This window comes from Arvicanthis niloticus, chromosome 4 (genome assembly GCF_011762505.2).
Source record: "Arvicanthis niloticus isolate mArvNil1 chromosome 4, mArvNil1.pat.X, whole genome shotgun sequence".
NCBI classification, from domain to species: Eukaryota; Metazoa; Chordata; class Mammalia; order Rodentia; family Muridae; genus Arvicanthis; species Arvicanthis niloticus.
In genome coordinates this window covers 77022895-77047820 of record NC_047661.1, presented here as the reverse complement: position 1 = coordinate 77047820, position 24926 = coordinate 77022895, and the positions used below count along the sequence as shown (strand labels likewise).

Here is a 24926-nt window from a genome sequence, read left to right as displayed (position 1 = left end):
AAATGGTAGACTTACAGCTCCGGGTTAACACCATGTGTTTCCACTGCTATCTTTGATGAAAACAAAGATTATTGTGTACTTGTCCAGCTAGATCCCGCAGGTACTCTTGAACTGAGTTTGAGATACACCCTAGATGGTTCTGCAGACAGCCTATTTTCCTTGACTCTAGCTGTTACATTGTGACTAGGAGTGGCCATAGGTATAGAGACAGGTGTAACTACATTGATACAGACACCTCATTACTTTCATCAGCTGAGAGCTGCCACTGATGTGGATTTGAGAGCCCTAGAACAGTCAGTAACAAAGTTAAGTTGTTACTAAACTTGCTGTTTCTTAAAGGAGAAAGTCTGTGTGCTGCTCTAAGAAAAAATGTTACTATTATGTAGACCATTCAAGAGTGACCAGAGAGTAAATTCAGAAAAAAAGTTAGACCAGAGACAAGATAGAGAGGCACAGCAACGTTGATTCGAGAGTTGGTTCAATCCTCCCTTGTTGGACCCCTTGTGATTTTACTTTTGCTCTTAACCATAGGCCCCTACATTTAAAATAGATTAGTAACTTTTGTTAGAGAAAGGATAAATGCTGTTCAGCTTTTTGTGTTGCGCCACCAATATAAGACTTTGGGTCAAGAAAATGGTAATTATGATGACACTGGAGTTTAAACTTTTCTAAAGATCCTAATCGGAAAAAGTGGGGTGAGAATAGACTTATTAATAATTGAGTTTTTATGATTAAAAACATAGCCAAATCGGAAAAAGTGAGGAATGTAGAGTGAAAAATTATAAAGGCCATTTTATGAAATATGTGTAGATTTTTTGCCTTACAGAACTGAAAATAAGATTTCAGGCCTTCACATTCCAGGTGAAGGACACTTGCTGGATTACATTCCTCAAGCCTCGCCCAAGGCAGGAAGGCATTCCTGATTACAGATAAAGATGCTACCACCTAGGTGGGGCCCTAGCCCTATAGCCGGAAAAAGTAAAGATAGCAATCTGAAATGGCCGGATAGGGCACAATGGCATGGTAAAAACCACATTTTTGAGAAGAATGCAGGGCGATTTCCACATGACACTAATCATTTAGAGTGAATACCTCTGAATTGTTCCACTGTTTTCATGTTTTGTATCTTTAACAACCCCATCCCACTCCCCTGGTTTGTGGTTTTTCCCTTTAAAACCCTCCAAGGACTGGCCGAGGGGGTCGGACCTTGACTCCAGCGCGAGTACCTGGTCAGACCGCTGGCTGCCAGCTCTTTCCCTAATAAACCTCTGCTGATTGCATCCAGGTATGGTTTCTTGTGATCTTTGGGTGGTCGCGATTCCGGAGGCTTGAGGAAGGGTCTCCCGAGTATGGGGGTCTTCAGTCTCATCTCCTGAACTTTTCCTAGCACCTGCCACCTATAGAACTCATTAGAAAGTATAGAGGTGGGGCTGGAGACATGGTTTGGTGCATAAAGCACCAGCGGCCAGGCCCAGCAACCTAAGAGCTACATGGTGGAAAGAGAGAGCCAGCTCCTGTGGGTTGTCTTCTGACCCCCACATGCATTGCTCCACGTGTACCACTCCTAACTCACACAGAACAAATAACTGTAAAGCAGTTAAAAGAAAAACCATAGCTATAAAACCGTAAAGCTGAAAGTAACATCATTTAATCCAAAACCGTCCGTCATTTTCACCACTGATATTGCTTGCAGTGTTACAAAACCTTGTTTATCATTCATGTAGTTTATATTATATTGTTTGTCACCAATAATCCTGTTAGAAATACTGTAAATATCTATCTCGCTTATTTATAAGCTCTTGGGTTTCTGCAGAGCAGAAGGTACAGCCTTCTGTACATCTCCAACATGTCACAGAAGGTATAGCCTGTGCACCATCTCTCAGCACGTCACAGAAGGTATAGCCTGTGCACCATCTCTCAGCATGTTGCATCACTCCTTATTGATGTTTGCTACCTGTATGTAAGGCGCCATGACCAGTCTTTCACGTTTTAATTTAATCAACCAAGTAACTATTAAGGAAGGCACTGCCAGCCCCACTTTATGGATGAGAGGCACAGAGAGAGAGCAAATCACACAGCCTGAGAGCTAGCTAGAGATCGGTAAAACTGACCTTCCCGCAGTGGCTAAGAACGATTTCCCTGACTGTTGAAAACACGAAGACTGCTAGTGGAACTATAGGAGACAGCCTTCCTGTGCCCACTGGCCAAAGTCCAGGTTCAAAACTGACTGCAGGCTATGTTCAATTGCCAGCAAGATTATTACTTCTCCTGGCCTGCAGTGGCTTCTAGAGCTGAAGGAAATGTACATTGCTTCAAGGTCTTTTGTGTTGGCTCTCAGTGGGCTGCCTGTGTGCGGAGGGAGGATCTTTTCCTCCACACGGACATTCTCACCCAAGAGCTCGTGTATCAAATGCTTCTGGATGTCACTGATGAAAGCACATGCGTATTCCTAGGAACCAGATGGTTTTGTGTGTAAGCTGCACGCCTTTGAACAGGTTAGGTCAGTGCTCAGAGGTGGAATTAAGAAGCTCCCCATTTACTCAACAGTGACAGCAAAAACACATATCCCAAGGTTATTGTGAGAAATGGTGTTTTTGTAAACGGTGAGATACAGGAAGCACTCGATAAATGTTTAGTGCCTGTTATGCTTTAATTTCAGCTTCCCATCTTTACCTTTTTACAATAGCCAATATTTTTATAAACCTTATTTTAAAGGGACTATGTAAGGAAATTATTTAATTAATATAGTCTACCTTCATCGAGTTATTACTTTATTGGCAATAGGGAAATGCCTACTTTTTTTTTTAGTAAATTTGATGATGATCTTTCTTTACATATATGCTTCAAATTACTTTAAGAAAATCCTCAATGCTACAGTTTTGTTCAGCAACTCCGCCCCATCACACCTCTTCTCAGCACTGTTAATCAGGGAGGTGATTTCCCATGTTACCCCATGAGTTAATGCTACACTTATTAGAACATAATTACATAAACACAAGAGGATATTTCTCTTCACAAAATTGTGCTGGGCTGGAGAGATGGCTCAATGGTTAAGAACACTTGCTGCTGTAGCAGAAGACCCAAGTTTAGCACTCAGCACCCAAGTCGGGTGCACAGTTACCTGTGGTGCCCAGCTTCAGGAGATTCCGATGGCTCTGTACTCACGTGTATACAACACACACACACACACACACACACACACACACACAATAATGAAAATAAATCTTTAACTTCCTTAATACATTGAAATTCATTAGAACATTTGAAATGTTTGATTTATAGAATCTATATATGTCACGTCAACCCTAAATCTGAAGCTTGAGCAGCGAACAAGCCCCATGTGTTTTCTGCTGGCCTGGTGGGGACATGTGTGGTCTCTATATTCGTTGGTGGGCCTACTTCCTTGGTAAGAGTGAAGCAAAGTGAACCAGCCATTGCTGCGTACCTGCTTGGCCATGTGGCTGACCTCCACAGCCAGGTCCCCTCCAGAATTCCCAATGCCGATTACAATGACCCTTTTCTCAGTGAACTCCACTGGGTTCTTATAGTCTCGGCTGTGCAAGTACCTTCCTTTGAACTTCTCAATTCCTAGAAGAGAAGAAAAAATAATCACAGCTGGGGGGGGGGGGGGCGTTTTGTACGAAGGATATTATTTGTCAAAGCATGGGTTTTGTTCTCTTGCGTGGAATTTAAAGTTTAAACTTATTTTCCCACATTCTCCTTTATTAAGCAACTCTTCTTGCCTTTCTGAACACGTTTGCTTCTTTCTTCTCTTGTTGCCTTGGCGATTTCCCTACCATAAATCATCTGGATTTTGAATTTGCAGAGGCAAGTCCAGACGGCCTCAGAAACCTCCCTTCTTTATCTTTTCAGCTCACACTCCTATGTGCACATTGAACATATGTAGAATGTATTTTTAAAGGGAAAAGTCCAGGCCAGAAACATGAAATGAAATGCTCTAAGCTTTCGCTTCATTCTTAGAAATTCAATATTTCCATTGTTTTCTACTTCAATCGAAGAAAAATTTCTAATTCCAATTAGTGAAAATCAAGGACTCCAGCCTTCTTTTTGGTCCTTGGAAAAACATAATCACCATGAGTTTAAACACAGTAGTGTGCTATTGGACAGAAATACAGTCATTCTGAGAAGCAGGTTAAAGATGGATTTCATCATTGGACAGATACTATACACACCCTAGATGGCATAGGTCAGTCAAAAGATACAGGAAACATGAGTGTGTGAGGCTGCTATTGGTATAGTATGGTCTAAGATTGTACAGCACAAATCTCAAATACATAGGGTTATGCAAAATATAGTACTGTAAATGTATAACCAGTAAGTTACTTACTGCCCAGTATTATGTAGTTAACAAGTATATATGCTATAATTTTAAATAATTTGACAGTGTAGTAGATTGGTACACCAGCCTCACCATACACAGTGTCTCGTGCGTCAGTGTCACAGTGGGAAACCCTTACTAGACAACAGGACAAGTTCAGCTCTGTTAAGTGTTAAGGGGCTAACGTTGTATTTGTAGTCATTCCTTGACAAAGATGACATTTGCGCCTCATGACGACAGACTGACCTCTGATCTTCCTCTAGCCTGCCAAACTATAATCCTTTCCACTTTCAAAATGGCAGCACTATAAATTACAAAACGCAGGGGACTGTATTTAATTAGAGTAAGACTTTATGCTTAAACCCCATAGTAAGAATCGCTGAGATCACACCCCTCCCAATCCTCAGAGGTCCTATCATAGCCATGGCTGCAACATCTTCCCTCAGGGTGGGTTACTCACCAGGAAAGCTTTCCAGGGGCAGGTGAGGATCCGTGTGATGACCTGTGCAAACCAGGATTCCGTCGAAGACATCCACCTGCTTCTTCCCTTCACACTCAGTGACCACCTGCCATTGGCCTGAGGTAGAGAAATCAGGCTGCTTCTTCACACTGCACACTGTAGTCTAAAAAGTGACAGAGATCTGTAACCACAGCCTATAGAGTGTACGTGTCCCCTGAGACAACTCCCTACAGAATGTTACACAAAGGACTATCACAGGCACCATCACTTATAGGGCTTCTGTATGAATATTTGATTCACACACTCCACAGATGTCAGTGAGGCAGGCTCTGAAACTGAAGAGGTTATCTAATGCACTGCCCTCTGCTCTTAGAACAAAAATAAGTTGCTAGGTCTCTTGGTCTATGCCCTAAGGCTCTATAGTTTCCTTAAAAAAATGCTTGGGGCTTCTCCCAAGCATTAGTGATGCATGCATTAATGGCCCATCCCTCCTCCACCCTGGATATCACCATCTCCATCTTTGTTTCTCCCAGTGCAAATCAGGAGTGGCTGGCCTTTTAACACATGACTAAGATACAGGTCTCCCTTCACTGGGACTAGAACACCATCCCAGTAGCCCTCCTTGTATGTGATGGAGTCTCCCTCTGCCTTCTAAAGATAACTTCTATAGTGGCTCTAAAGAGGCTGTGAGATGAGATGATTGGTGGCATAATTTTTAGATAAATAATAAATAAATACATACATACATAAATAAAGGTTCTTCTGTACAGTTTAAGTACACAAAGAATGTGTTCTGACAAGTTTCTTGAAGCCTCAGGCATAGAGTCTCAGTGGACTGAAAGAGATCCCAACTAGCTCCGCCATCTTGGCCCACACAGCATTCTCTCTGTTCTGAGCATTTATACAGGCCAGGGCCTCTGCTTGGATCACACTTTTGTTCTTTCTTCACTTAGAAGACTCCTATTCATCCTTCACTCAGCCGAGACGTAATCTGCTCTGAAATCAACCTTCCCTGGAGCCTGATACCGCATGTCTCCAGGAATTCACTGCCTCTGAGCAGCGATGGGGAGCTCTCAGCACGTGCCTCTTCATTTTTATTAATTCTGTATATAATATAATTTTCTCTGGGTTTTTTGTCTTTGCATTTTTACTGCTTAGCCTAGAGCCAAGCTTATACAAGAACTGTCTCTTATACAAAGGACAATCCATGGGCTGCGAATGCCAGGCTTTGAAAGTTGCCATTGAGTGTCACACTGATCATGACTTAGCAGAACATCCAGGAAGGTCTGGGCTTTTGCCGGACGTAATAAATATGTTTCTTTTTTTTTTAATGGGCACAATTCAAAGTTATAGAAACATGCCAGGAAACTTCAGAAAAAGAAGGAACGAGAAACAATCTGGGATAATCATGTTGGTTTGTAAGCAAGGGAATTTATAGAAATTGAAGGTGAGAAACACACTTGCCTAACAGCACAAGTTAATCTGTGGTAGAGCAAAATCCACCATTCAAGGCATTGCTCCTCATTCAGTGCTTTTCCCTTTCATGAAAGCGGACTTCTCTGCTTCCCCGCTGGCTTCCCAATAACCACTTCACTGGGTTGTTGTGACACATAAAATAGCACATCGTAAAGCATCAAGGAGCTAAGTGATGGTGAACAAGGAGATTTTAGAGGTCTGACTCCCACCAGCCCTTCTCTCTGTTTTTATTAAAGCCAGCATAAGAGGGAGGCATGGTAAACACCCTAGCAGGTGGCTTCCTGTTTCTTCAGCAGGATGTATATGACAGAGAGCTTTCCTTGGACATTTCCCAAGTACCACAAGGGCAAGAGTAGAGTCTTTGTGTTGTCTAAATCTATGTCTATTTCAAGCTAGTCTCAACAGATAACACAGGTATAAATGAGGCTTCGTAATTCGTTGACCCAAGGAACAATTTCAAACAGGAAGAAAACAAAACCTCTTACCTTGAATTGGATATATTTGAGAAGGTCAAATTCTTTGGCGTACAACCTGAAATACTCTAGAACCTGGGAGTTGTGCATGTAGTTAGGGTAATGATCTGGAATGGGGTAGTCACTGAAACACATCATCTCCTTGGAGGTGTTGATGACCACAGACTTGTAAATACTGGCTCTTCCTTCCTCAGGGGTTTCCTGTGGCAAAAAAAAAAAAAAAAAAAAAAAAAATACGAAGTACTTATGTAACTTGAGAATCAACTACATGAAATATAAGTAACCAATGAAGATTTTAAAACTTATCTAAGTGAAACACACGTACATACACACACACACACACACACACACACACACACACACCTACAATGTTAAGTCTATGTATGAACATTGAAAGTGGCCTTTTATAACTTTAAACGAAAAAGTAATATATGTACCATGAAATTAAATGTTCATCCTAATCATCATATATATATACATATACATATACATATACATATACATATACATATATATACATATTATACCCATGTCTATATAATTACATACTGTACAATCTCTCCCTTGTTTAATATATCTCCTTTGCATACACTGTATTAATTATATATAATTTATACATGTAGTTTGAATAGGGAAATAGTTTATTATACAGGTAGAACTTTCATTTTTATTAAAATATAAAACACTCATGAGAAAGTCAAACTCTCAGCAGACTAGTATAGAGAGACACATCCTCAAGCCAATAAAAAACAATTTAAAACATGCAAGTAAATAACAGCATTCTTAACAGTAAGAGACTCAGTGCTTTGATTAGAGTAGGAACACAAGGATGTTCTATTGCGCCACTTTCAGAGAGCATTGTACTAGATGTCCTAGCTGTGTGCCCTACAAGTCATGAAAGAGGAAATGAAAACCAATTCTGCGGCTAATTATATGAATGTTTACGTAAAACGAGTCCCAAAGAATAAAACTCTAAACCTGCAAGTACAGGCCACACAAAAGCAGGCAAACACAAGTGACAGCAGGGCTGAGAGATGGCTCCGTGGATTCAGTGCTCACCTTGCGAGCATGAGGACTTAAGTTTACTCCCCAGAACCTACATTAAGAAATGCCTGGTGGGGCAGGCTGGAGAGATAGCTCAGAGGTTGAGAGCACTGGCTGCTCTTCCAGAGGTCCTGAGTTCAATTCCCAGCATGCATATGGTGGCTCATAACTATCTATAATGACATCTGCCCTCTCATATACATATAAGAGTATATGTATACAGAATACTGTGTACATAATAAATAAATAAATCTTAAAAAAAAGAAAAAGAAAAAGCCTGGTGTGGTGCCACATGCTTGCAATTGCAACACCGTAGAGGTATAGACAGCTGAGCCCCGGGGCTTGTTGCCAGACATTCTCATTTTCTTAACAAGTAGAGACTCTCATAAAAATTAGACCATGACTGAGGAGCAACACTTAAGGTTGCATACATATGAACTGTACAAGCACACATATGTACACACACATGCAAACGCGAGCGCACGAACACACACACACACACACACACACACACCGGTTACATAGTCCCGCTTGATGTTTGTAAGCTCAGTACGCAGAAGCTGACCTGAAGGCTGCCGACACTCAACATCAGCATGAGCTACATAATAAATTCAAGGCCATCCTGAGCTACAGAGCAAGACCCTCAAAACATAAACAAGGTAGTAACCTACCTGCCAGAAATGTCAGAAATGAACCCCTGAAAAACTGAACTTTAAAAATGTACAAGCCCATGCTTAAATGCTTAAGGTATTAAAAGCTGACTAGAGAAATATGACTAAACCTCAAAACACAGATAAAGAAATCAAAGAGAGACATAAATGAAAGCTGTTGTCTTCATGGACTGGAAGAGTCAATACTGTGAAGATCCTGCTCCTCCTGCCTTGCCCTGAAAACACAGGGCAGTCCCTGGCAGCATCCCAGCAAGCACTGTATAGATATCAACAAGTGGATTCTAGAGACTTCTGGAAATAGCCAATAGTCCTTAGGTGTGGTTGGCCATAGTAACTTTCTTCCAAAGGCAGAAAAGATGAACTTTACACCAGCCAAGCCTGACCAACTCCACTGAAAGCTGTAACACAAACAGGGCCAATCATAACAAGAATGGTTACCCTTGACACGATACAGCAAAAGAAGGACTTCACCTCAAAGGAGGCAATTCTACAAAGTACCCAATCCGTCCTCCTCAAACTCACCATGGATAACAAAACCAAGGAAGGAAAAGGAACAAAGCAAGAAAAGGTAAATCATCCAAGCCAAGAGGAGCCTTGAGAAATACAACTACCAAGTCTTAGGGGGATCCCGAAACAGACAAAAAGGGCATCAGAAGGACTAAGTAAGTCTCAACAAAGCATGGGCTTATGGGTACTGTCTCACTGATTATGATAAATGTGTCACACTAGTGTACGATGCTAACAATAGAGAAATGAGGCAAGGTCCCAAGAGCTGGGGTTGCAGATGTGAGCCACCATACCAGAAGAAAACATAAAATTTAGTATCAAAAAGTATTACTCTGTAACACGAAGGAGGCAATACTAGTGAAGGTGAGACAGAAGAGCGGCAGTAGGAGACTCAGGAGGACGGTGTCTGGAGAAGCAAGGAAGAGTAGGGAAGTATCAGTAGTGTTAGGGACAAGGAAAGAAAGCGCCCGAGTCTCAGGGTCTCAACACTAAAAAGGGAACTCGAGCATTCTTAACTGGATATGGGGTACCCAGGGTAGACCACCAAAGTGCTGAGATCAAGTCTATATAAGATATCTGCAATTGATTGATCAATTAACTTAATGGCATCGAGAGAAGAACAGCAAGACTCCAAATAATAAGCAAGGGGTGACAAAAATGGATTTCAGTAGATGGATTCTCAGGAAATCACTAAGTATATGAAGTGTCTAGTAAGCCATGAGTGTCTAGAACCTCAACTTCCACAGCTATGTGGTGGCCAAGTGTGAGCATGAAGGTTTGTGGTGTCAGGGAGCATCCTAAGCAGACAGCAGGACAGTGTGCTCTTGGGAACATGTATGTATGCATGTATGTATGCATGTATGTATGTATGTATGTATGTATGTATGTATGTTTTTGAGACAGGGTCACACTATATACCTCTAGCTGGTCTGAAACTCCCTGTGTATACCAGGCTGGCCACAAACTCACAGACATCTGCCTGTCCCTGCCTCCTGAGTGCTAAGATCACAGACATGAGCCATTATGCCCAGCTAGTATTTTAAAGTCTGTCTGTTTTATTTATTTTAAACTCACAGAAACCCACCTGCCTCTGCCTCTCAAGTGCTGTGATAAGGGGTATGGGCCATGGCACCTGGTTCAGAAACCGATGTAGACATATTGGGAAGCTCATACATACATGCCAGGCATCATGCATGCCAGCTCACACATGCCAGGCATCATGCATGCCAGCTTACACATGCCAGGCATCATGAGTAGCTCTGGACTATAATGTTGAGCTATGCAGATGTGGCTATTCTAACAGAAGCCAGGGCATTATGACAAAACCTGGCTTACTGATTTACATAAAGTGGCACAATTCTGCCAAGGGGACAATCAGAAAATAAATAAAGGTCATTAGCTCTTCAGAAAACAATTAAGACACATTAGCAATACAAATCACAAACCTGATTTTCTGGCATAATGTTGGATACTCTCCCAGCCTCCGCCCTTCATCTGTGGATTTCATTCTTGTTTTGGAATTACTAAACCTGGCACTGGTGCTTAGCAGAGGTACCAAGTGTGTATGTCCCAATCTATGCCCACTGAGTAATATTTGGCATGCCAGACTGTTTACCCAGCACTGTCAAAAGTGACTGGCACACTTAGTTACTTCCTGTTCACAATAACTTTATGAAGTAGGCACCATGTAAACTCTTTCTTGAAGAAACAGCAGACACAAAGAAGTTAAGTGATTTCCCCTAAGTCACATTCCTAGATGACAGACACAGGTTTTGAGGCTAAAATAGTGTTCTCAACCCCTACCCTTACTGGAATCCTTTTGAAATCTTACTGGGTTTCAAAAGTAGACTTTTCTATTGATTATAAAACAAACAAACAAACAAACAAACAACCTAATTAACAAGCTTTTCAGCCCGAGGCTGTGATAGAGAAATGGGGGTCTCCTTAGGGGATCCATTCCCCATCTGAATGAGGAGTGATGGCTAACAGAGTGGATGGCGCCTCTGTCCAGAGCCACACTGTGGAGCAGCATGCAGTGGCCCTTAAGGATGTGGCTGGCACTGCTAAATTTTATCAGAAATGAAACACACTCATGGGACTTCAACACTACTCTGAAATTGAGTTCAAGAAGCAAGTCCAGAGTGTGCCAGCTTGGAAGGCCAAGAAGGTGGCTGACAGTCACTTAATAAGCACAACAGCCACTCCAGATGACAGGGTTTGTTTCAGACAAGGTCTGTCTACATAGTCATGGCTGACCTTGAACTCATGTGTAGACCAGGTTGGCCTCCACCTCACAGGGATCTGTCTGCCTCTGCTGCCCCAGTGCTGGGATTAAAGGCATCCAGCACCATGCCCAGCTGGTATTTTAAACTCGTATTAGCACTTTGCCCAGTAGTATATGTGTAGGGTCCAAATGAAACCTAGTATACTGAAGGAGAGAGCTAGAGACAGGAGCAAAGGCCAAGGAATTTGACCTTCTCTTCTCCAGGAAAGGGAAAGTTTAAAGCAAACAGGGTAATCTTATTTTTATATTCTGTTCAAAGATTAGGATTGTCAGGGTTACCTCAAGTGAGAAGGAAATTTGTTTGCATTACTTTGTGTGTGTGCGTGTGTACATGTCCTCTCTCCCTCTCTCCCTGTCTCTGTCTGTCTCTGTCTCTCTATCTCTTTCTCTCTCTCTCTCTCTCTCTCTCTCTCTCTCTCTCTCTCTCTCTCTCTCTCTCTGTGTGTGTGTGTGTGTCTGTCTCTGTGTGTGTGTGTCTGTCTGTCTGTCTGCAGTACATGTGGAGGCTAAAGGTCAATGCTGGGTGTTCTCCTCAGCTGCTCCCCACCTTATGTATTTGAGACAGGACATTTTACTGAGCTTGGAGCGAGAAGACTGGTTTGCTGGGTAGCTGGAAAGTCTCAGGTCTCCTCCTATCTCTGCAACTGTCCCCACAGTCGGGATTGCAAGGGCATATTGCTCCATAGGCTTCTTCCCTTCCCTTCCCTTCCCTTCCCTTCCCTTCCCTTCCCTTCCCTTCCCTTCCCTTCCCTTCCCTTCCCTTCCCTCCCCTCCCCTCCCCTCCCCTCCCCTCCCCTCCCCTCCCCTCCCCTCCCCTCCCCTCCCTTCCTTTCCTTCCTTTCTTACCCCCTCCATCTCTCCCTCCCTCCCTTCTTCCTTGTGAGTGCTAGAGATAGAACTCAGATCTACCTGCTCCTGCAACAAGTACTTAGCATTTTCTAGAAAAATTTATCTCCTCAGCCCCAGGATTTAAAAAAAGGATTTAATTATTTTTATTTATATGTGTGAGTGTTTTGCCTACATGCATGTTTATGTGATATGTTCACATCTGGTGTCTGAGGTCAGAAGAGGGTGTCAGGTCCCCTGGAGCTGGGCTTACGGTGCTGGTGAGCTGTCCTGTGGATGCTGGAAACTGAACTCAAGTCCTCTGAAAGCTCAAGTGCTCTTACCTGCTGCATGATCTCTCCAGCCCCATTCCAGGAATTGCTTACAATAGAGAAGAAGATTGAAGGCGTTGCAAACAGACACTTGGCTCAGTATCTATTTCAGGAGCCAGGGACAAGCAGGGAACTTCTAACGTTTGCTATTCTGCCACTTTGCGGATTGTTTCCCGTTTTTGATTAGCAGCGAAGTTCAGAAACACACACGCAAACAAAAACCCTGGTCTGTGTGCCGTTTTTGTGGCAATAGAAAAGGAAAATAAGTGCCATCTGTATCTCACTTTGCAGCCAGCCTACAGAGAGAAGCTGACCTAAAATCTGACCGCTGCCACAGGAGGAATTCAAATCACTGCCTTGCGCAGCAGCCCTTACGGGACCACAAGGGGAACTCAGTCTTAAGGGCTCAGGAGATTTACCTGGAACCTCCACAGTCCTCCGATGTCACCAGACCTTTCAAAGCAGACAGGTTCCAAGCCCTCTTCCAGGCAGCACTTGATGCAGGTGAGCCCGCTTGCTCCTGATCCAATCACAGCAATCCTTTTCTTGGCCATGGTCACCAGAGTGCTTCGCTGGTTGGATCAGCCGCACTTGTCCTAAAGAAAGAATGACAAAAGAGAGTGAACATACATCAGGCCACAGGAAAGATCTGGGCGAGACACGCAAACAAATGTAACAAGAGGCGTGTCTGGGCCGTGGCCCTGGGAGATACCAGCTCAAGGCGCTGCTCAACAAGCTCGAAGTCCAATTCAGGGCAGAGCAGCAGCGCCTCAGATAAACACTGCAGTGGCCAATGGGGAGGGGCTGTACCGTCCCACCTCTTATCCCGCCCATCCAAGGGCGTGCTCCCTTCTTCGGTAAACACAAAGGAAACAGCTCAAAATGCTTTGGGAAGAACACAATAATATTATATATGTCTTAATCTATAGCTTCCCAGCAGCACCCGCATAGGGAGAGCGACCCTCTAGGCTCCCTGTCTACCTGCTTTTCTTTTAGTGTTTGTTCACTTTAAACTTCCTGGTTTTGTTTCAAAGTGACAATGTTAAGAAGAAAGTTCCTTTCCCAGAGTCCCTTTCAAACAGATGCTCTGTCCTGGCTTCTCTCCCTACTTCAGAGATCAGATCTTTGAACCCACTACTACAGTAGGAATTTGAGATTGTCGTGTGCTTAGGTGACAGCTGGGAGACAGTGACAAGTGCACTGTGCTTCCTAGGCAGAAGAGCTTCCAGGTCAAAGTTGGAAATCAACGCATATGCAGATAATTTCAATAAAATGCATACTTTTGAAAAAGTGATTTCTCGCCCGAATTTTCCATTTTGAAATGTAACTTAAAAATTTCAAAAGTAAAATAGGGTAAAACTGCCAAGATAATGGCTATAGGATTCATGCACTGCGGCAGCATACAAATGTACATTTGTAGACAGCACGAATCCTGTCTGAAGCCTTGAGTCATTATTGGCCTTGTATAACACTACTCCGTGTATTTACTCTGCTCGACATGGTTTGGTTGCAACCAACGCAGGTCCTTGGCTCTGACGATTCAGTATCCCCCTTCCAGACCAGGGGTCAACATGAGGGTTTACTGTGCATGGTTCAAATGACCTAAAGGAAATCAATTATGTAATTCTTTCAGCAAACCCAAGAGGCAAGCACTATATCATCGGCTCCAGTGTGCAGCTGGAAAACACGGAGCGAGGCTGAGAGGTCAGCTACGCAACCGCAGCAGGCTGGCTCCAGCACCGGCTCACCTCTGCAAACAGCTCTCGCCTGAGGAATTCAGCAACAAGCCCTTCTCCCATTCCATCACTTCGTTGTTGTTCTTTTTTGCCTAACACCAGCTGTTTCCCGTTCTTATGTTAGTTGAACTGCTTTTTAAACTAAGCTATCACTTCGTTTATTTCAACTACTTTAAAATGAATTTAAGAAAATAATTCATTGACTTGGAGAATCGTTTTGCTGTCTCAGAAATACTCCTGCCAAGTATGGAATCATAGCAAAGGTGAAGAGTTGGGAACCTACGACACTCTACCAAATAGTGGGTGTATGGAGCCTCCAAGCCCGTATGGGATAGAACTGCCCATAATCCGTATGGGTCTTGCCCCACACTGAATTCTCTCTGGAAATGTTCTCACAAACATTCCCAAGCTTGTGTCCACCAATCTCCTAAAGCTTGTGTCCACAAATCTCCTAAAGCCTGTCAAACTGACAATGAAGATTAACCATAGTACCTGTGTTCACCTACAAAGGTCAAAGAAAGAGCACTTTTATGTTGTAATCTTTAAAAAAAAAAAAAAAGATTGATTTTTATTGTAGGAGTATAAGTGTTTAGACAGTATGTTTGTCTAAACAGCATGTACATGCCTAGTGTGTCCAGAGGCCAGAAGACTATACCTGATCCTCTGGAGCTGGAGTTACAGATGGTTGGTTGCCGGCAACTGAACCCAAGGTCTTCTCAAGAGTAGCCGGTATTCTTGACTTTTGAGTCATCTCCCAGGTTCCCATTATTCTTTCTTATTTCCAAATTCTTTTTGCTAAGTCTGCATTTTGCTTACATCCATTCAATACCTATCCCCCTTCGGAGGCCACTTCTTGTAAGCTGGTCTCCGTGTAAAGTGAGTCTGAGTCTTGACTGAAGGATAGCTGTGGAAGCCAGCAGCCTCACATGCAAACTGATCTTGGTATGACCCCGACTTGCCATCGGGAAGTTTATTTGTTACAATAGTAAAGTTTGTAACAATCATGGGTAGTTCAGGGGACACACACACACACCCCGAAATACCTACTGCATGTCATGTTGTAGGTACCTGGTTCCACAGAGAAGGGGGAGAGAAAACTCATAAGTAAAGAACACAGAGAGATACATCATGGACACTGTGGTAGGCTGAAAACATGATCCTCAAAGGAATCCACATCCCGGCTCCCCACAACCTGAATGTTACCTTATATGACAAAGAGCCTCTTGGTTGGGAGTAAGCGAAGCTCCTGAGGTGGGAAGATCATTGTGTACAACCTGAGTGGTCCCACTGCCAGGACAGGGATGCATTTTAGAAAAGGAGGCATGGGAAATAGTTGACTAGAGAACCAGAAGACCATCCAGTGAAAGCAGGATGCTATGTTACTGGCTTTGAAGACAAAGAAAAGCAGTAGAAACCAAAGCAGTGCAGAGGGTTGAACAAACAAGGAGACATCTCTCTCCTGCAGCCCCGACAAGGAAGTGAGGCCCTGAGATGCTGACCATGGTAAGAACATATTTTAAGTTTGAGAGAATGCTAAGGCTATCACTGTAAGTGCTCATAAAATTTTAACCCTTGCCCCAAAGTCAACTAAATAACTATAAAAAAGGTTCAATAAAGAGGCAGAGGGGCTGGAGAGAGAGATAGCTCAGTGGTTAAGAACACTGGCTGCTCTTGACCTCTTCTGGCCTCCATACTAAGCATGCACATGGTGCATTTACATAAATGCAGGCAAAACATTCAAACATATAAAAATAAATCTTATTTTTTAAAAGAGGCAGAACATAAAAGCAAGTGTTCTGTGTGGTCTGGAGAATGGTTTACAATAGTCACACTGCTGTCTTTGAATGAGTAACTATATCAAGTATGTAGTGTGCTCAAGTGAAAGAACAATAATAAAACGCCATCAAAATGGATGCTTAAAATATCTAGCAGAAACAGACTGGTAAAACTCCACTAAATTAGCCAGCTGGAGTTTCCAACTGAGAGTTCAAAGTGCTCTCTTTGAGGCAGATAACTAGAGTTATTTATTAAACTTTTTTTTGTAAAGATGAATATTTTATGGCTGAACTTTTCTTTTATAAGTTTACTTTTATATTATGAGATGAACAATAAGAACCTTTATTAGAAATGGCTTATATTTTAAGTTTTTATTTTTCATGTTGTGTGTGGATATTTACATGTAAATTCATGTGTGTGTGTGTGTGTGTGTGTGTGTGTGTGCTCGCACTTGGACGAGTGTGAATATGGAGTGGAAGAGTCACCTCTCCTGATTAATGCCAGGAGACTGGAGTGGGAAGCCAGGGAACCCAAGACAACCAAACACTTGAGTGTAATTAGTGCGACAAGGCTCATTCTCATTATTATAGTTCTTTATTTACAGAGTTAGTAGCAAGGAAACCAGCTTCATAGCCAGCATGTTCAAGGTGATATTAAGCACAACAATGCTATTTGTCTTAAAACAAGAAGTCTGAGGTACAGGAACAGCCTTTACCCTAACTATTCTCTAGAAATCGATGAAGGCCGCAGGCATTCCTGTGTTCCTCCTTACATTTGTTGCAATTCCAAATTCCTTCTTGAGGATTGTCAACATCAGAGTATCCATACCCATTACAAATACATTATATCCTCAGTTCAAACCCCAACAGCGGAGGCCTGAGGCTGATGCTGAGAATTGTCCTTGATTACGCTTCTACCTTATCCGATGGGGCAGGGTCTCTCAGTGAAACCACAGTTTGCTGCTATGTTAGTGTTGCTAATTGCTTGCTCTGGGGATCCCATCTCTGCTTTCTGTGGCTGGAAATACAGGCAGACCACCATGACATCCTGGCATTGACATGGTTTCCAGTCCTCTAGCTTTTTTTTTTTTTTTTTTTGCAAGGGTTTAACCACTAAACCTCTCCTAAGCCCCTTGAAGTTGTTTTAAAGGCATGGTGTTTTTATTTTGGGGCTGGTATTGTTGTTGTTGTTTTGTTACAGAGTTGGGGGAACAACCTATTCCCAGACAAGGGGCCTTGGAGAACACTTTAATACAAACACATTTGAGTCTGAAATGGGAGTTGGGGGACCATGTTTTTAGAGGAAGTTAGCCTTTTAGTTTAATAATATAATTATAAATAATATAGAATATAATTTATAATGCACATAATATATAGTAAAACAAATATTATATTTGGCCCTTAAATTGCTCATACATTCTTATACTGTATCCTTATCCCTGCTACTATTTGTTCATTTATTTGACAGCATAAAGAACACCCTGCTCTGTCTGAGACTCTATCAGGAATGACAGCTAAATGCCTTAATGGAGGTTCCCCAGTCAGTTTCTGCTAGATGTTTGTAAGCCTCCAATTTGATGATCTTAACTTTCTTTTGTTATTTGTTCTTTACTTAAGAGCCTTACCCTACTGAAAACTCCAGTTAAATTATTTAAATTAAATATTAAATGATTTAATGGGTCTTCCCAGTTGATTTCTGCTAGATATTTGAGCAACCAATTTGACAATGTTTTACTATCTTTATACCTCTCGCTCCCTAATCATTCTTCCCCTTCAGCTTGCTATTATGGAAGTCTGAATGAGAACGGTCCCCAGGGGCTCTTGTGTTTGAATGTTTGGTTCCTGGTTGGTACGACAGTGTTGGGAGGGATTAGGCGGTGTGGTCTCATTGAAGGAGGTGTGTCACTGGAGGTGGGCCTAGATCCAAGCTCTAGATCCGGTCTCTCTCTTTCTGCTTTCTGCTTGTGGATCAAATATAAGCTCTCAGCTACTGCTCTAGTCCCATGTCTACCTGCCTGCTGCCATGATGGTCACGGACTCATCTTTCCGAAATGGTAAGCCCCCAGTTAAATGCTTTCTTTTATAAGTTGCCTTGGTCATGGTGTCTCTTCACAGAAATAGAACATTCACTACATCAGCTATGTACCTGAGAAACTCATTCAAACCCAAAATATCTATCATGTCAATTTATCAAATATCATATCAAAACCAAAATGACTATCATAAATCGTTCTTCAGATCACACAGACCATAACTGTCTGTGGGTACACCTAGGCTCATTCATTACCAGCTTCACCATCACCCCACAAAGCCCCTTCCACTTTTAGAAAACATTTTAATTATTTATTTGTTTTCTGTATATGAGTGCTCTATCTGCATGTACACCTGCATGCTATCAGGTCGCTCTATAGATGGTTGTGAGCCACCATGTGGTTGCTAGGGATTGCACTCATGACCTCTGGAAGAGCAGACTTTTAATCACTGAGCCATCTCTTTAGCCTCCATCCCTCACTTTTTATGAGTTACTTCTTTAAATTTGACATAGCATCTTATAGACTTAGCAATACATGTGCAGATATTCTTAATTTGCTACATTGTGCTTTGTATGTAATTTAGAATCAACTTTTCTTTACAAAAAATAAAATTAAAAAAAGTAAGTAGGCAAGAGAGATATAGTGAAGGGTATTATAGAAGATTATACTTTTGATGAAAAGGGCAAATATTTTAAGTAAAGATACATTTTATATAAGATTTTTGTCCTAAAAATTAAAAATGAAAACAGCTCCCCCAAAAGTATAAAGCCGATTCACAGGGAATCTAAGTTATACAAGGTTTATAGAGGATGAAACTTAAAGATAAGATATGGTTAATGATTAAAGGTTACTAAAGTTCCTAAGGTTATGTTGATCCATTCATGGTAACATTTACAAAAAGGGACTTAATGTATACCTAATAAAGGTAATTACTTGTGTTTTTGCTAAATGTGTTAGGTTTTTTAACCACTTGGGAAAACAATCCAAGAGCAACAACAACAACAACAAACAAATCAAGATGTTTTTAAATCAAGGCTTTATTTAAATATCACATACACGTTAAAGTACAGACTGCTAGAACTGTCTGCTAAAGCTTATAGGCTTACCCCATGGAGATGAGTCACTCAAAAAGGATAGCTGATAGACTGACCCTTGCCCTCCGGGATCAATCAAGACCTAGGGAACTATGGGGCCTCTCTGGTATGTCACTTGTCCTCTTAATCAGGAAGATCATGGAGTCTCCAAAGACTGGACTTTAATCAGTGCACATAATACAGGGAGAATTGCCAATAGAGAGGGAAATGTCCCCTAATTGTGATCCTAAGTCACCTACAAATGATCTAACAACAAGCACCTAAGATACTAAGAGAGTATATTTGAGAGTGACACTCAAAAGTCTCAACTGACTTTTCAAAGTTTATCTGTGGCCATCTATATGGTCCTAAACCCCTACCCAAACAATCAAGTGATGGCTGTCTTTCAGGTACCACTTTTAGTCAATTGAAAGAGACAATATGTCAAATTCCATAAAGTTACTACCTGGATTCACTTGTCCAAAATTAAACCCTATTTTCCAAAATGCACTCAAAAAACAAACAAACAAAGAAACACAAACAAACAAACAAAAAAAGACGTACTGAAACAACAGACCAGTTAAACACACCTTCTCTGCAAAAGCCACACTCCCCCAAAATGTGTATTGCTTGGGACCCTCGGTGGCTCAGAGGCGCTGACTAATTTTTAGTCCCTGAGGCAGCCTTGGCTAGTTTCTGCTAAACGATGCAAATGTCTAATCTGATGCACCACTGTCTTCCTGCTGCTTGCTGTAGACTCAACAAACTCCTGACAATACCCCAACCACAGCTATCACAGAAAACACCAACATACATGACTCTATGACTTTCATCTATACCAACCAGAAAGTGTAAGGAAACATGGGGATCGTTGACAATAGCGAGCAAAACTATAAAAGTCCTACGGATATTCCAAAGAGAAATACTAAAAAACTTTATGAGGAAAAGAGTAAACTTGGAAAATCACAGAGCAGGATGTGCTGTATTCTCAACCAGGAACTTCAGTACTGTGAAGACAATCAAGCCTCCCTTTCTTCTAACATTATTGGTAATGTCAAGTTGGCTTCCTTAAAATTCCAGTGGGATTTTTAAAATGTACCTTAATGATTATCAAATTTATACTGAAGATTTAAGAAAAAATGTATTACAATATTTTTTAAGCAAAAACTGAAAAAAGCTGTCTCAAAAGAAACCACAACATTATAATGTTTGAAATGATGAGGTATTGGTATGGAGAAAGTAAAGCATATAATAAAACTATTGAGGACACACTCGAACATAAGGGAGTTGAGACAGCATAAAGGTTTTAAGTCCCTGGGATAAAAGATGATTGCTCCCTACTTGGGAAATAAATTAGATTTTGATTTTATAAAAAGTAAAAATCAAACCTGAGAGACTGATGTTTAAAGCAAAAAGCCCTAGATAAATAATTAAGAAAATATTGATGTAATAAAAAGCTTTTATTACTAAAAGATAAAAGCTATAAAAAGATTTTAAAAAGAAGTAACTATGAAAATAGTTTTACGCATAGAAATCCAAACTTCTCCACATAAGGGACACTTAACAAGGGATAAATCAAGGCAATGTCATGATTTTCTACATGGAAACATATTTATAACATATTCACCAAAGGATTAAGATCTAATATGTTTGATCGTAACAAAAAAAAAATGAAGTATATGGATAACCATTTTTTTAAACAACAACAACAAAAAAAGGCTGGCCAACCAGTTTATCAAATGGTATTCAACTAGATAAGTAGCCAAAGAACTTTTATACCATAAGATATGTTTCCCTCATAAGACTGCAAACCAAAAGGTTGGTTTATTCAGAGCTGGGGAAGTGAACCAGAGCGCTCCTGCACCCTACGTGGAGAGAAACGGTGTGCTTTCCTGGAGCATGACTAGCCAGCTTTTATCCCAAGCATAAGCTCTGTAAGCCCATCAACTTGCCCGCTAGATTCCTGCAGAAGCAGCTGCGCATACCGGTGAGCAAAACTGTATATATCGCAACTTGCGAGTGAGCTAGAGTTTCGCCGCAGCTGTCAGCCCATGAGGACTGTACCACTAAGCAGTTTTCAGGAGGTCAACATTTCTCATTCATTTTATCACTTCTGAAACGAGACGTAGAGCCCACGGAGACGGCTTAGTGCATTAGAGGCCCTCACAGTCGAGCCTGACAATCTGAGATCAATCCATCGCTGGGCCCCATGTGGTAAATGGTGAGAACTGATTCCTGCAAGTGGTCCTCTTACCTCCACATGTACCATGGCATGTGCACATTAAACAAATAAGTACATAAATGTTAGGAGCCAAAACCAACAACCTTGCAAATGAGTAGAATATTTATTACCTACCTGAAGTGAATATATGAGCTGGCACCTACCTAGATTGGCATTAGCAGTGAACATTTTGAAACTGTTCCATATATATTCAGTATAGGAAAGGTCTCTTATGGTATGATAACCATACTAATTCCAGAGCTATATGTATTTATACCTTTTAGTGAGATAAGTTTATACTGGCATAGGAAAGTTTTACCAGCATAACCCTTACCGCTTAGGATAGTTTTCATCTAAGATAGCATATTTAAAACTACAACTCATGCTACAGAAAAACTGCTGCCTCCAGCACGGCTCCAGCGATAGACCTGACTGAGGGCGATGAAGGAATGAGGAAACAACAGACAAATGAACACAGAAAAGCTGGGTTTGGACGCATTGGGCTCTCTCATGAACACCTGCAGTACCCCAGAAGCTTCATTCCCACTGTGAAGTCATCAAAGTCACATGAGCGAGGGCTTGGAGGCTCAACCACATTACAGAGAAGAACGTGGACATTTGAAAAGAAGTAATGTGCCAAATCTGGCTATCCATGACCCCATCAGTGTGCATGTGTTCAGCATCCATACCTATAGGCTATAAAAATAGGGAAACTACTATCTCTATGGACACTCCCCCATATCCCACAGCTAATGGGATTCCCAGTGAACTTCGACAATGGGGCTTAACTTCCGATTTCATTGCCTTCACTGGTGAAATTCAGACACTGAGTGATTCTCAACTGAAGTCTTTGGGTCCTTCACACTACCCTTGGACATTCAAATTCACTTTTAGTTTCTTGTAAAACAAATTTTCACCTGATATGATCGGTAACATTATTTCTGTTCATTTAAATGACTATGCCACATGGGCTTTGTGAAGCCTTTTTTAATTCCTGAAACTGCCTGATTATAAAGATTTTTGTACATAGCATTTCTGGACAGTTCTGGGGCTGAAGATGGGAGCACCCCTGAGCTCCACACTCTAGTTGTGTCATAGGAATGTATGTCCCAGGTGTGTTCATTTTTCAAACCTAAAACTCAGGCTCTATGGAATAAAGGCATAGGACATCTCAGGGTTCCTGTTGATTAGGAAAAAGAAAAAGAAGGCTGGAAGAAAGAAGCCTTACGGTTGTGGTCCTGGTTAGAGAAACAAGTGCCCAAGGACATTTGGGGACCAATTTGCCTTCATTGAGCCTTATGATTTAGATAACCTGCTCTTTATGTGGAACTATGCTTGGAAAGCTAAGTTCCCAAGTCAACAAACTCAGACGTTTTCAGTAGCTTGTAAAGTGGACCACACAGACCGATGCTCAACAAAGAACAGAGAACATGAAACTGTATAGAACTGATTTGATGGCAAGGAATGATAGTCAAAGGCATTAAGGGAAAAAAAGAAACCAGAAAAATGAAAGTCTGGAGGGTAGGTCTCAGTTCAGAGCTGCCTCAAATATCCAGGCTATGTCCTCAAACATTTACTTGATAATATTCCAGCGCAATGCCCTTTCTAAAGAGGATCGATTCTCTGAAGTAACTGGGTTTTTAATGTATTATGTGTTGTTTTCTACAACAGACAAGATTTGGTCACTGATGCAATAGTGGTATGAAGGTTGCCAGAGTAACCAACTGATTTTTTTTTTTGGATTGGATTTGAGGCCTGCTCTACAGGAGGGAATTCACACTTGGTCAAAAGTCTGTGGTTTGGGATGTCAAAGACCCCAGTGGGACATCTAGGAAACTGTTGCCCTACTAACTGCTCACATTGTTAAACTGCCTCTATCCAATGGGCAAGGGTGCTGTGAAATGCTGTCTTTTGGGTATGGTATGGTCATATGAGCTCACTGCATAAGACCAGCACAAGATGAAGTCAACAGGGTCACTGCATTCCATCAGGAAACACTAATTAGACTCAATGGATTTCAAAAAGAAGGAGGAAGAAGAGGGCAGGAAGTAGAGAGGGGGAAGTCTTGGTGTACTGAGGGGATATGATTAAGGTGTATTGCTTACGTGTGTGAAAGTATCACAGGATAAATAAAAGACAGCCTATTAAAATATATGTTAGCTGGATGTGGTGGTGCAGGCCTTTAATCCCACCACTCAGGAGGCAGAGGTAGGTGGATCTCTGTGAGTTTGAGACAAGCCTGATTTACATTGTGAGTTTCTGGACAACCAGGATTATGTAGTGAGACCTTGTCTCAAAAATAAAATAAAATAAAATAAAATAAAATAAAAACACCCCAAAAAACAAAACAAACAAAAAACAAAATAAAAATGACAACAAAAACAAAACAAAAAAATCCCAGCCAACCAAACAACCAAACACCCTCAAAAACTATTATATATTATTTGATGCCACAAATGTATAATCACGCTAAAGTTAGTTTTTCCCTTTTTTGGAAAAGGAAAACTGAAGTATCTCATTCATTGTAGGGCATTGACACCATCTTCAGTCCAAAAGTAAAGATTTGTACAAAGTTTGTGGTTGTAGCCTTTACAGCCTTGTGTCTGCCTCTTTGGATGCTGCCAGTGACACCACTGTTACACCACAGAGCTAGGACACGGAGAGCAAACATAACCTGGAGATGACCTGTGCTTAATCATGCTTGTTTTGTAGGAGCTGCAAATGCTATGGTTATCAAAGGGGTAATTTAATGACCGCTAATTTCACTGAGTTGCTGTTGCCAGATGCTTGCCTTTATCAGCGGAGGAATAAGAGGAAGAATTAAAATGAATATGATTGTATAATCCGGGTTAGGACTCGACTTATCTTTCAGTTAAGGCTGACTCGTGAGAATCTCACCATCATATTTCTTAAGCTTTCTGTGCCGTGATTTGCCCACCCAGGGACTATCTTCCCTGTGTGCCAAGTTTTATCAAACACAGGTTTTACATTTGAAATTGCTTCCAGGCACCTGGCTTAACCGGGACAGGCTGTTTAGTAACCATAATGCAAACATAATATGTTGAGACATTTCAGTTGTTCATACAATGTCTAACGATCAGAACAAAGAAACTTGCATTTCTAGTACCCCAAACATCTGTTCTTTCTGCTGGGAACATTCATACTTATTTCTACTGGTTCGTTTGAAATCTTTAATTTTTGTCAAGCACTGGCACCTTACTGTGCAGAAGAACATTAAAGATTGTTCTTCCTATGCCTCTGTAACCCTGTCCGTCCATCCTTACGCCATCTCTTCTCTATGTGCCCTTTGGAATGGGATATCCCAGATAGCTTTCAGCTGGCAGCTCGGTGTGAGGAGGCTTAGGGGGCGTGGCCTTGCTGTAGGAAGTAAGTCATTGGAGAAGACTTTGAGAACTTAAAGACTCACATTTCTAGTTTGATAACTCCATCTCTGTGCTTTCAGTTTAAGATGTGAGTGCCACGTGATGGTAAGGGATTGCTATCCCTCTGGAACCAGAATCTCAAATAAAGCCTTCCTTCTGTATGTTGCCTTGGTCTTAGTGTCTTGTCACAGCAACAGAAAAGTAACTAAGACACTCACATATCCAATATTCTCCCTCTGTATCTGTGACACCAAGATGTTTGGTGTCTGATTTAACTGAGAATGTTCAGTATTT

At 41.5% G+C, this 24926-nt stretch overlaps 1 protein-coding gene across 4 annotated transcripts in view; it reads right to left on the bottom strand.

Annotated features, from left to right (window-relative positions):
• Fmo5 (flavin containing dimethylaniline monoxygenase 5) overlaps positions 1-24926 on the bottom strand; it is a 47461-nt gene that overhangs the window by 18924 nt on the left and 3611 nt on the right. For 2 of the 4 annotated variants that reach the window (XM_076932995.1, XM_034499467.2), the window contains exons 2-5: positions 12831-13007; positions 6761-6949; positions 4800-4962; positions 3446-3588 (exon numbers count right to left, since the gene is read on the bottom strand). In XM_076932995.1, coding sequence (XP_076789110.1) covers positions 3446-3588; positions 4800-4962; positions 6761-6949; positions 12831-12965 — 630 coding nt within the window. In that variant the 5' untranslated portion in view covers positions 12966-13007. The other 2 variants (XM_076932994.1, XM_076932996.1) reach the window with 2 other exon arrangements.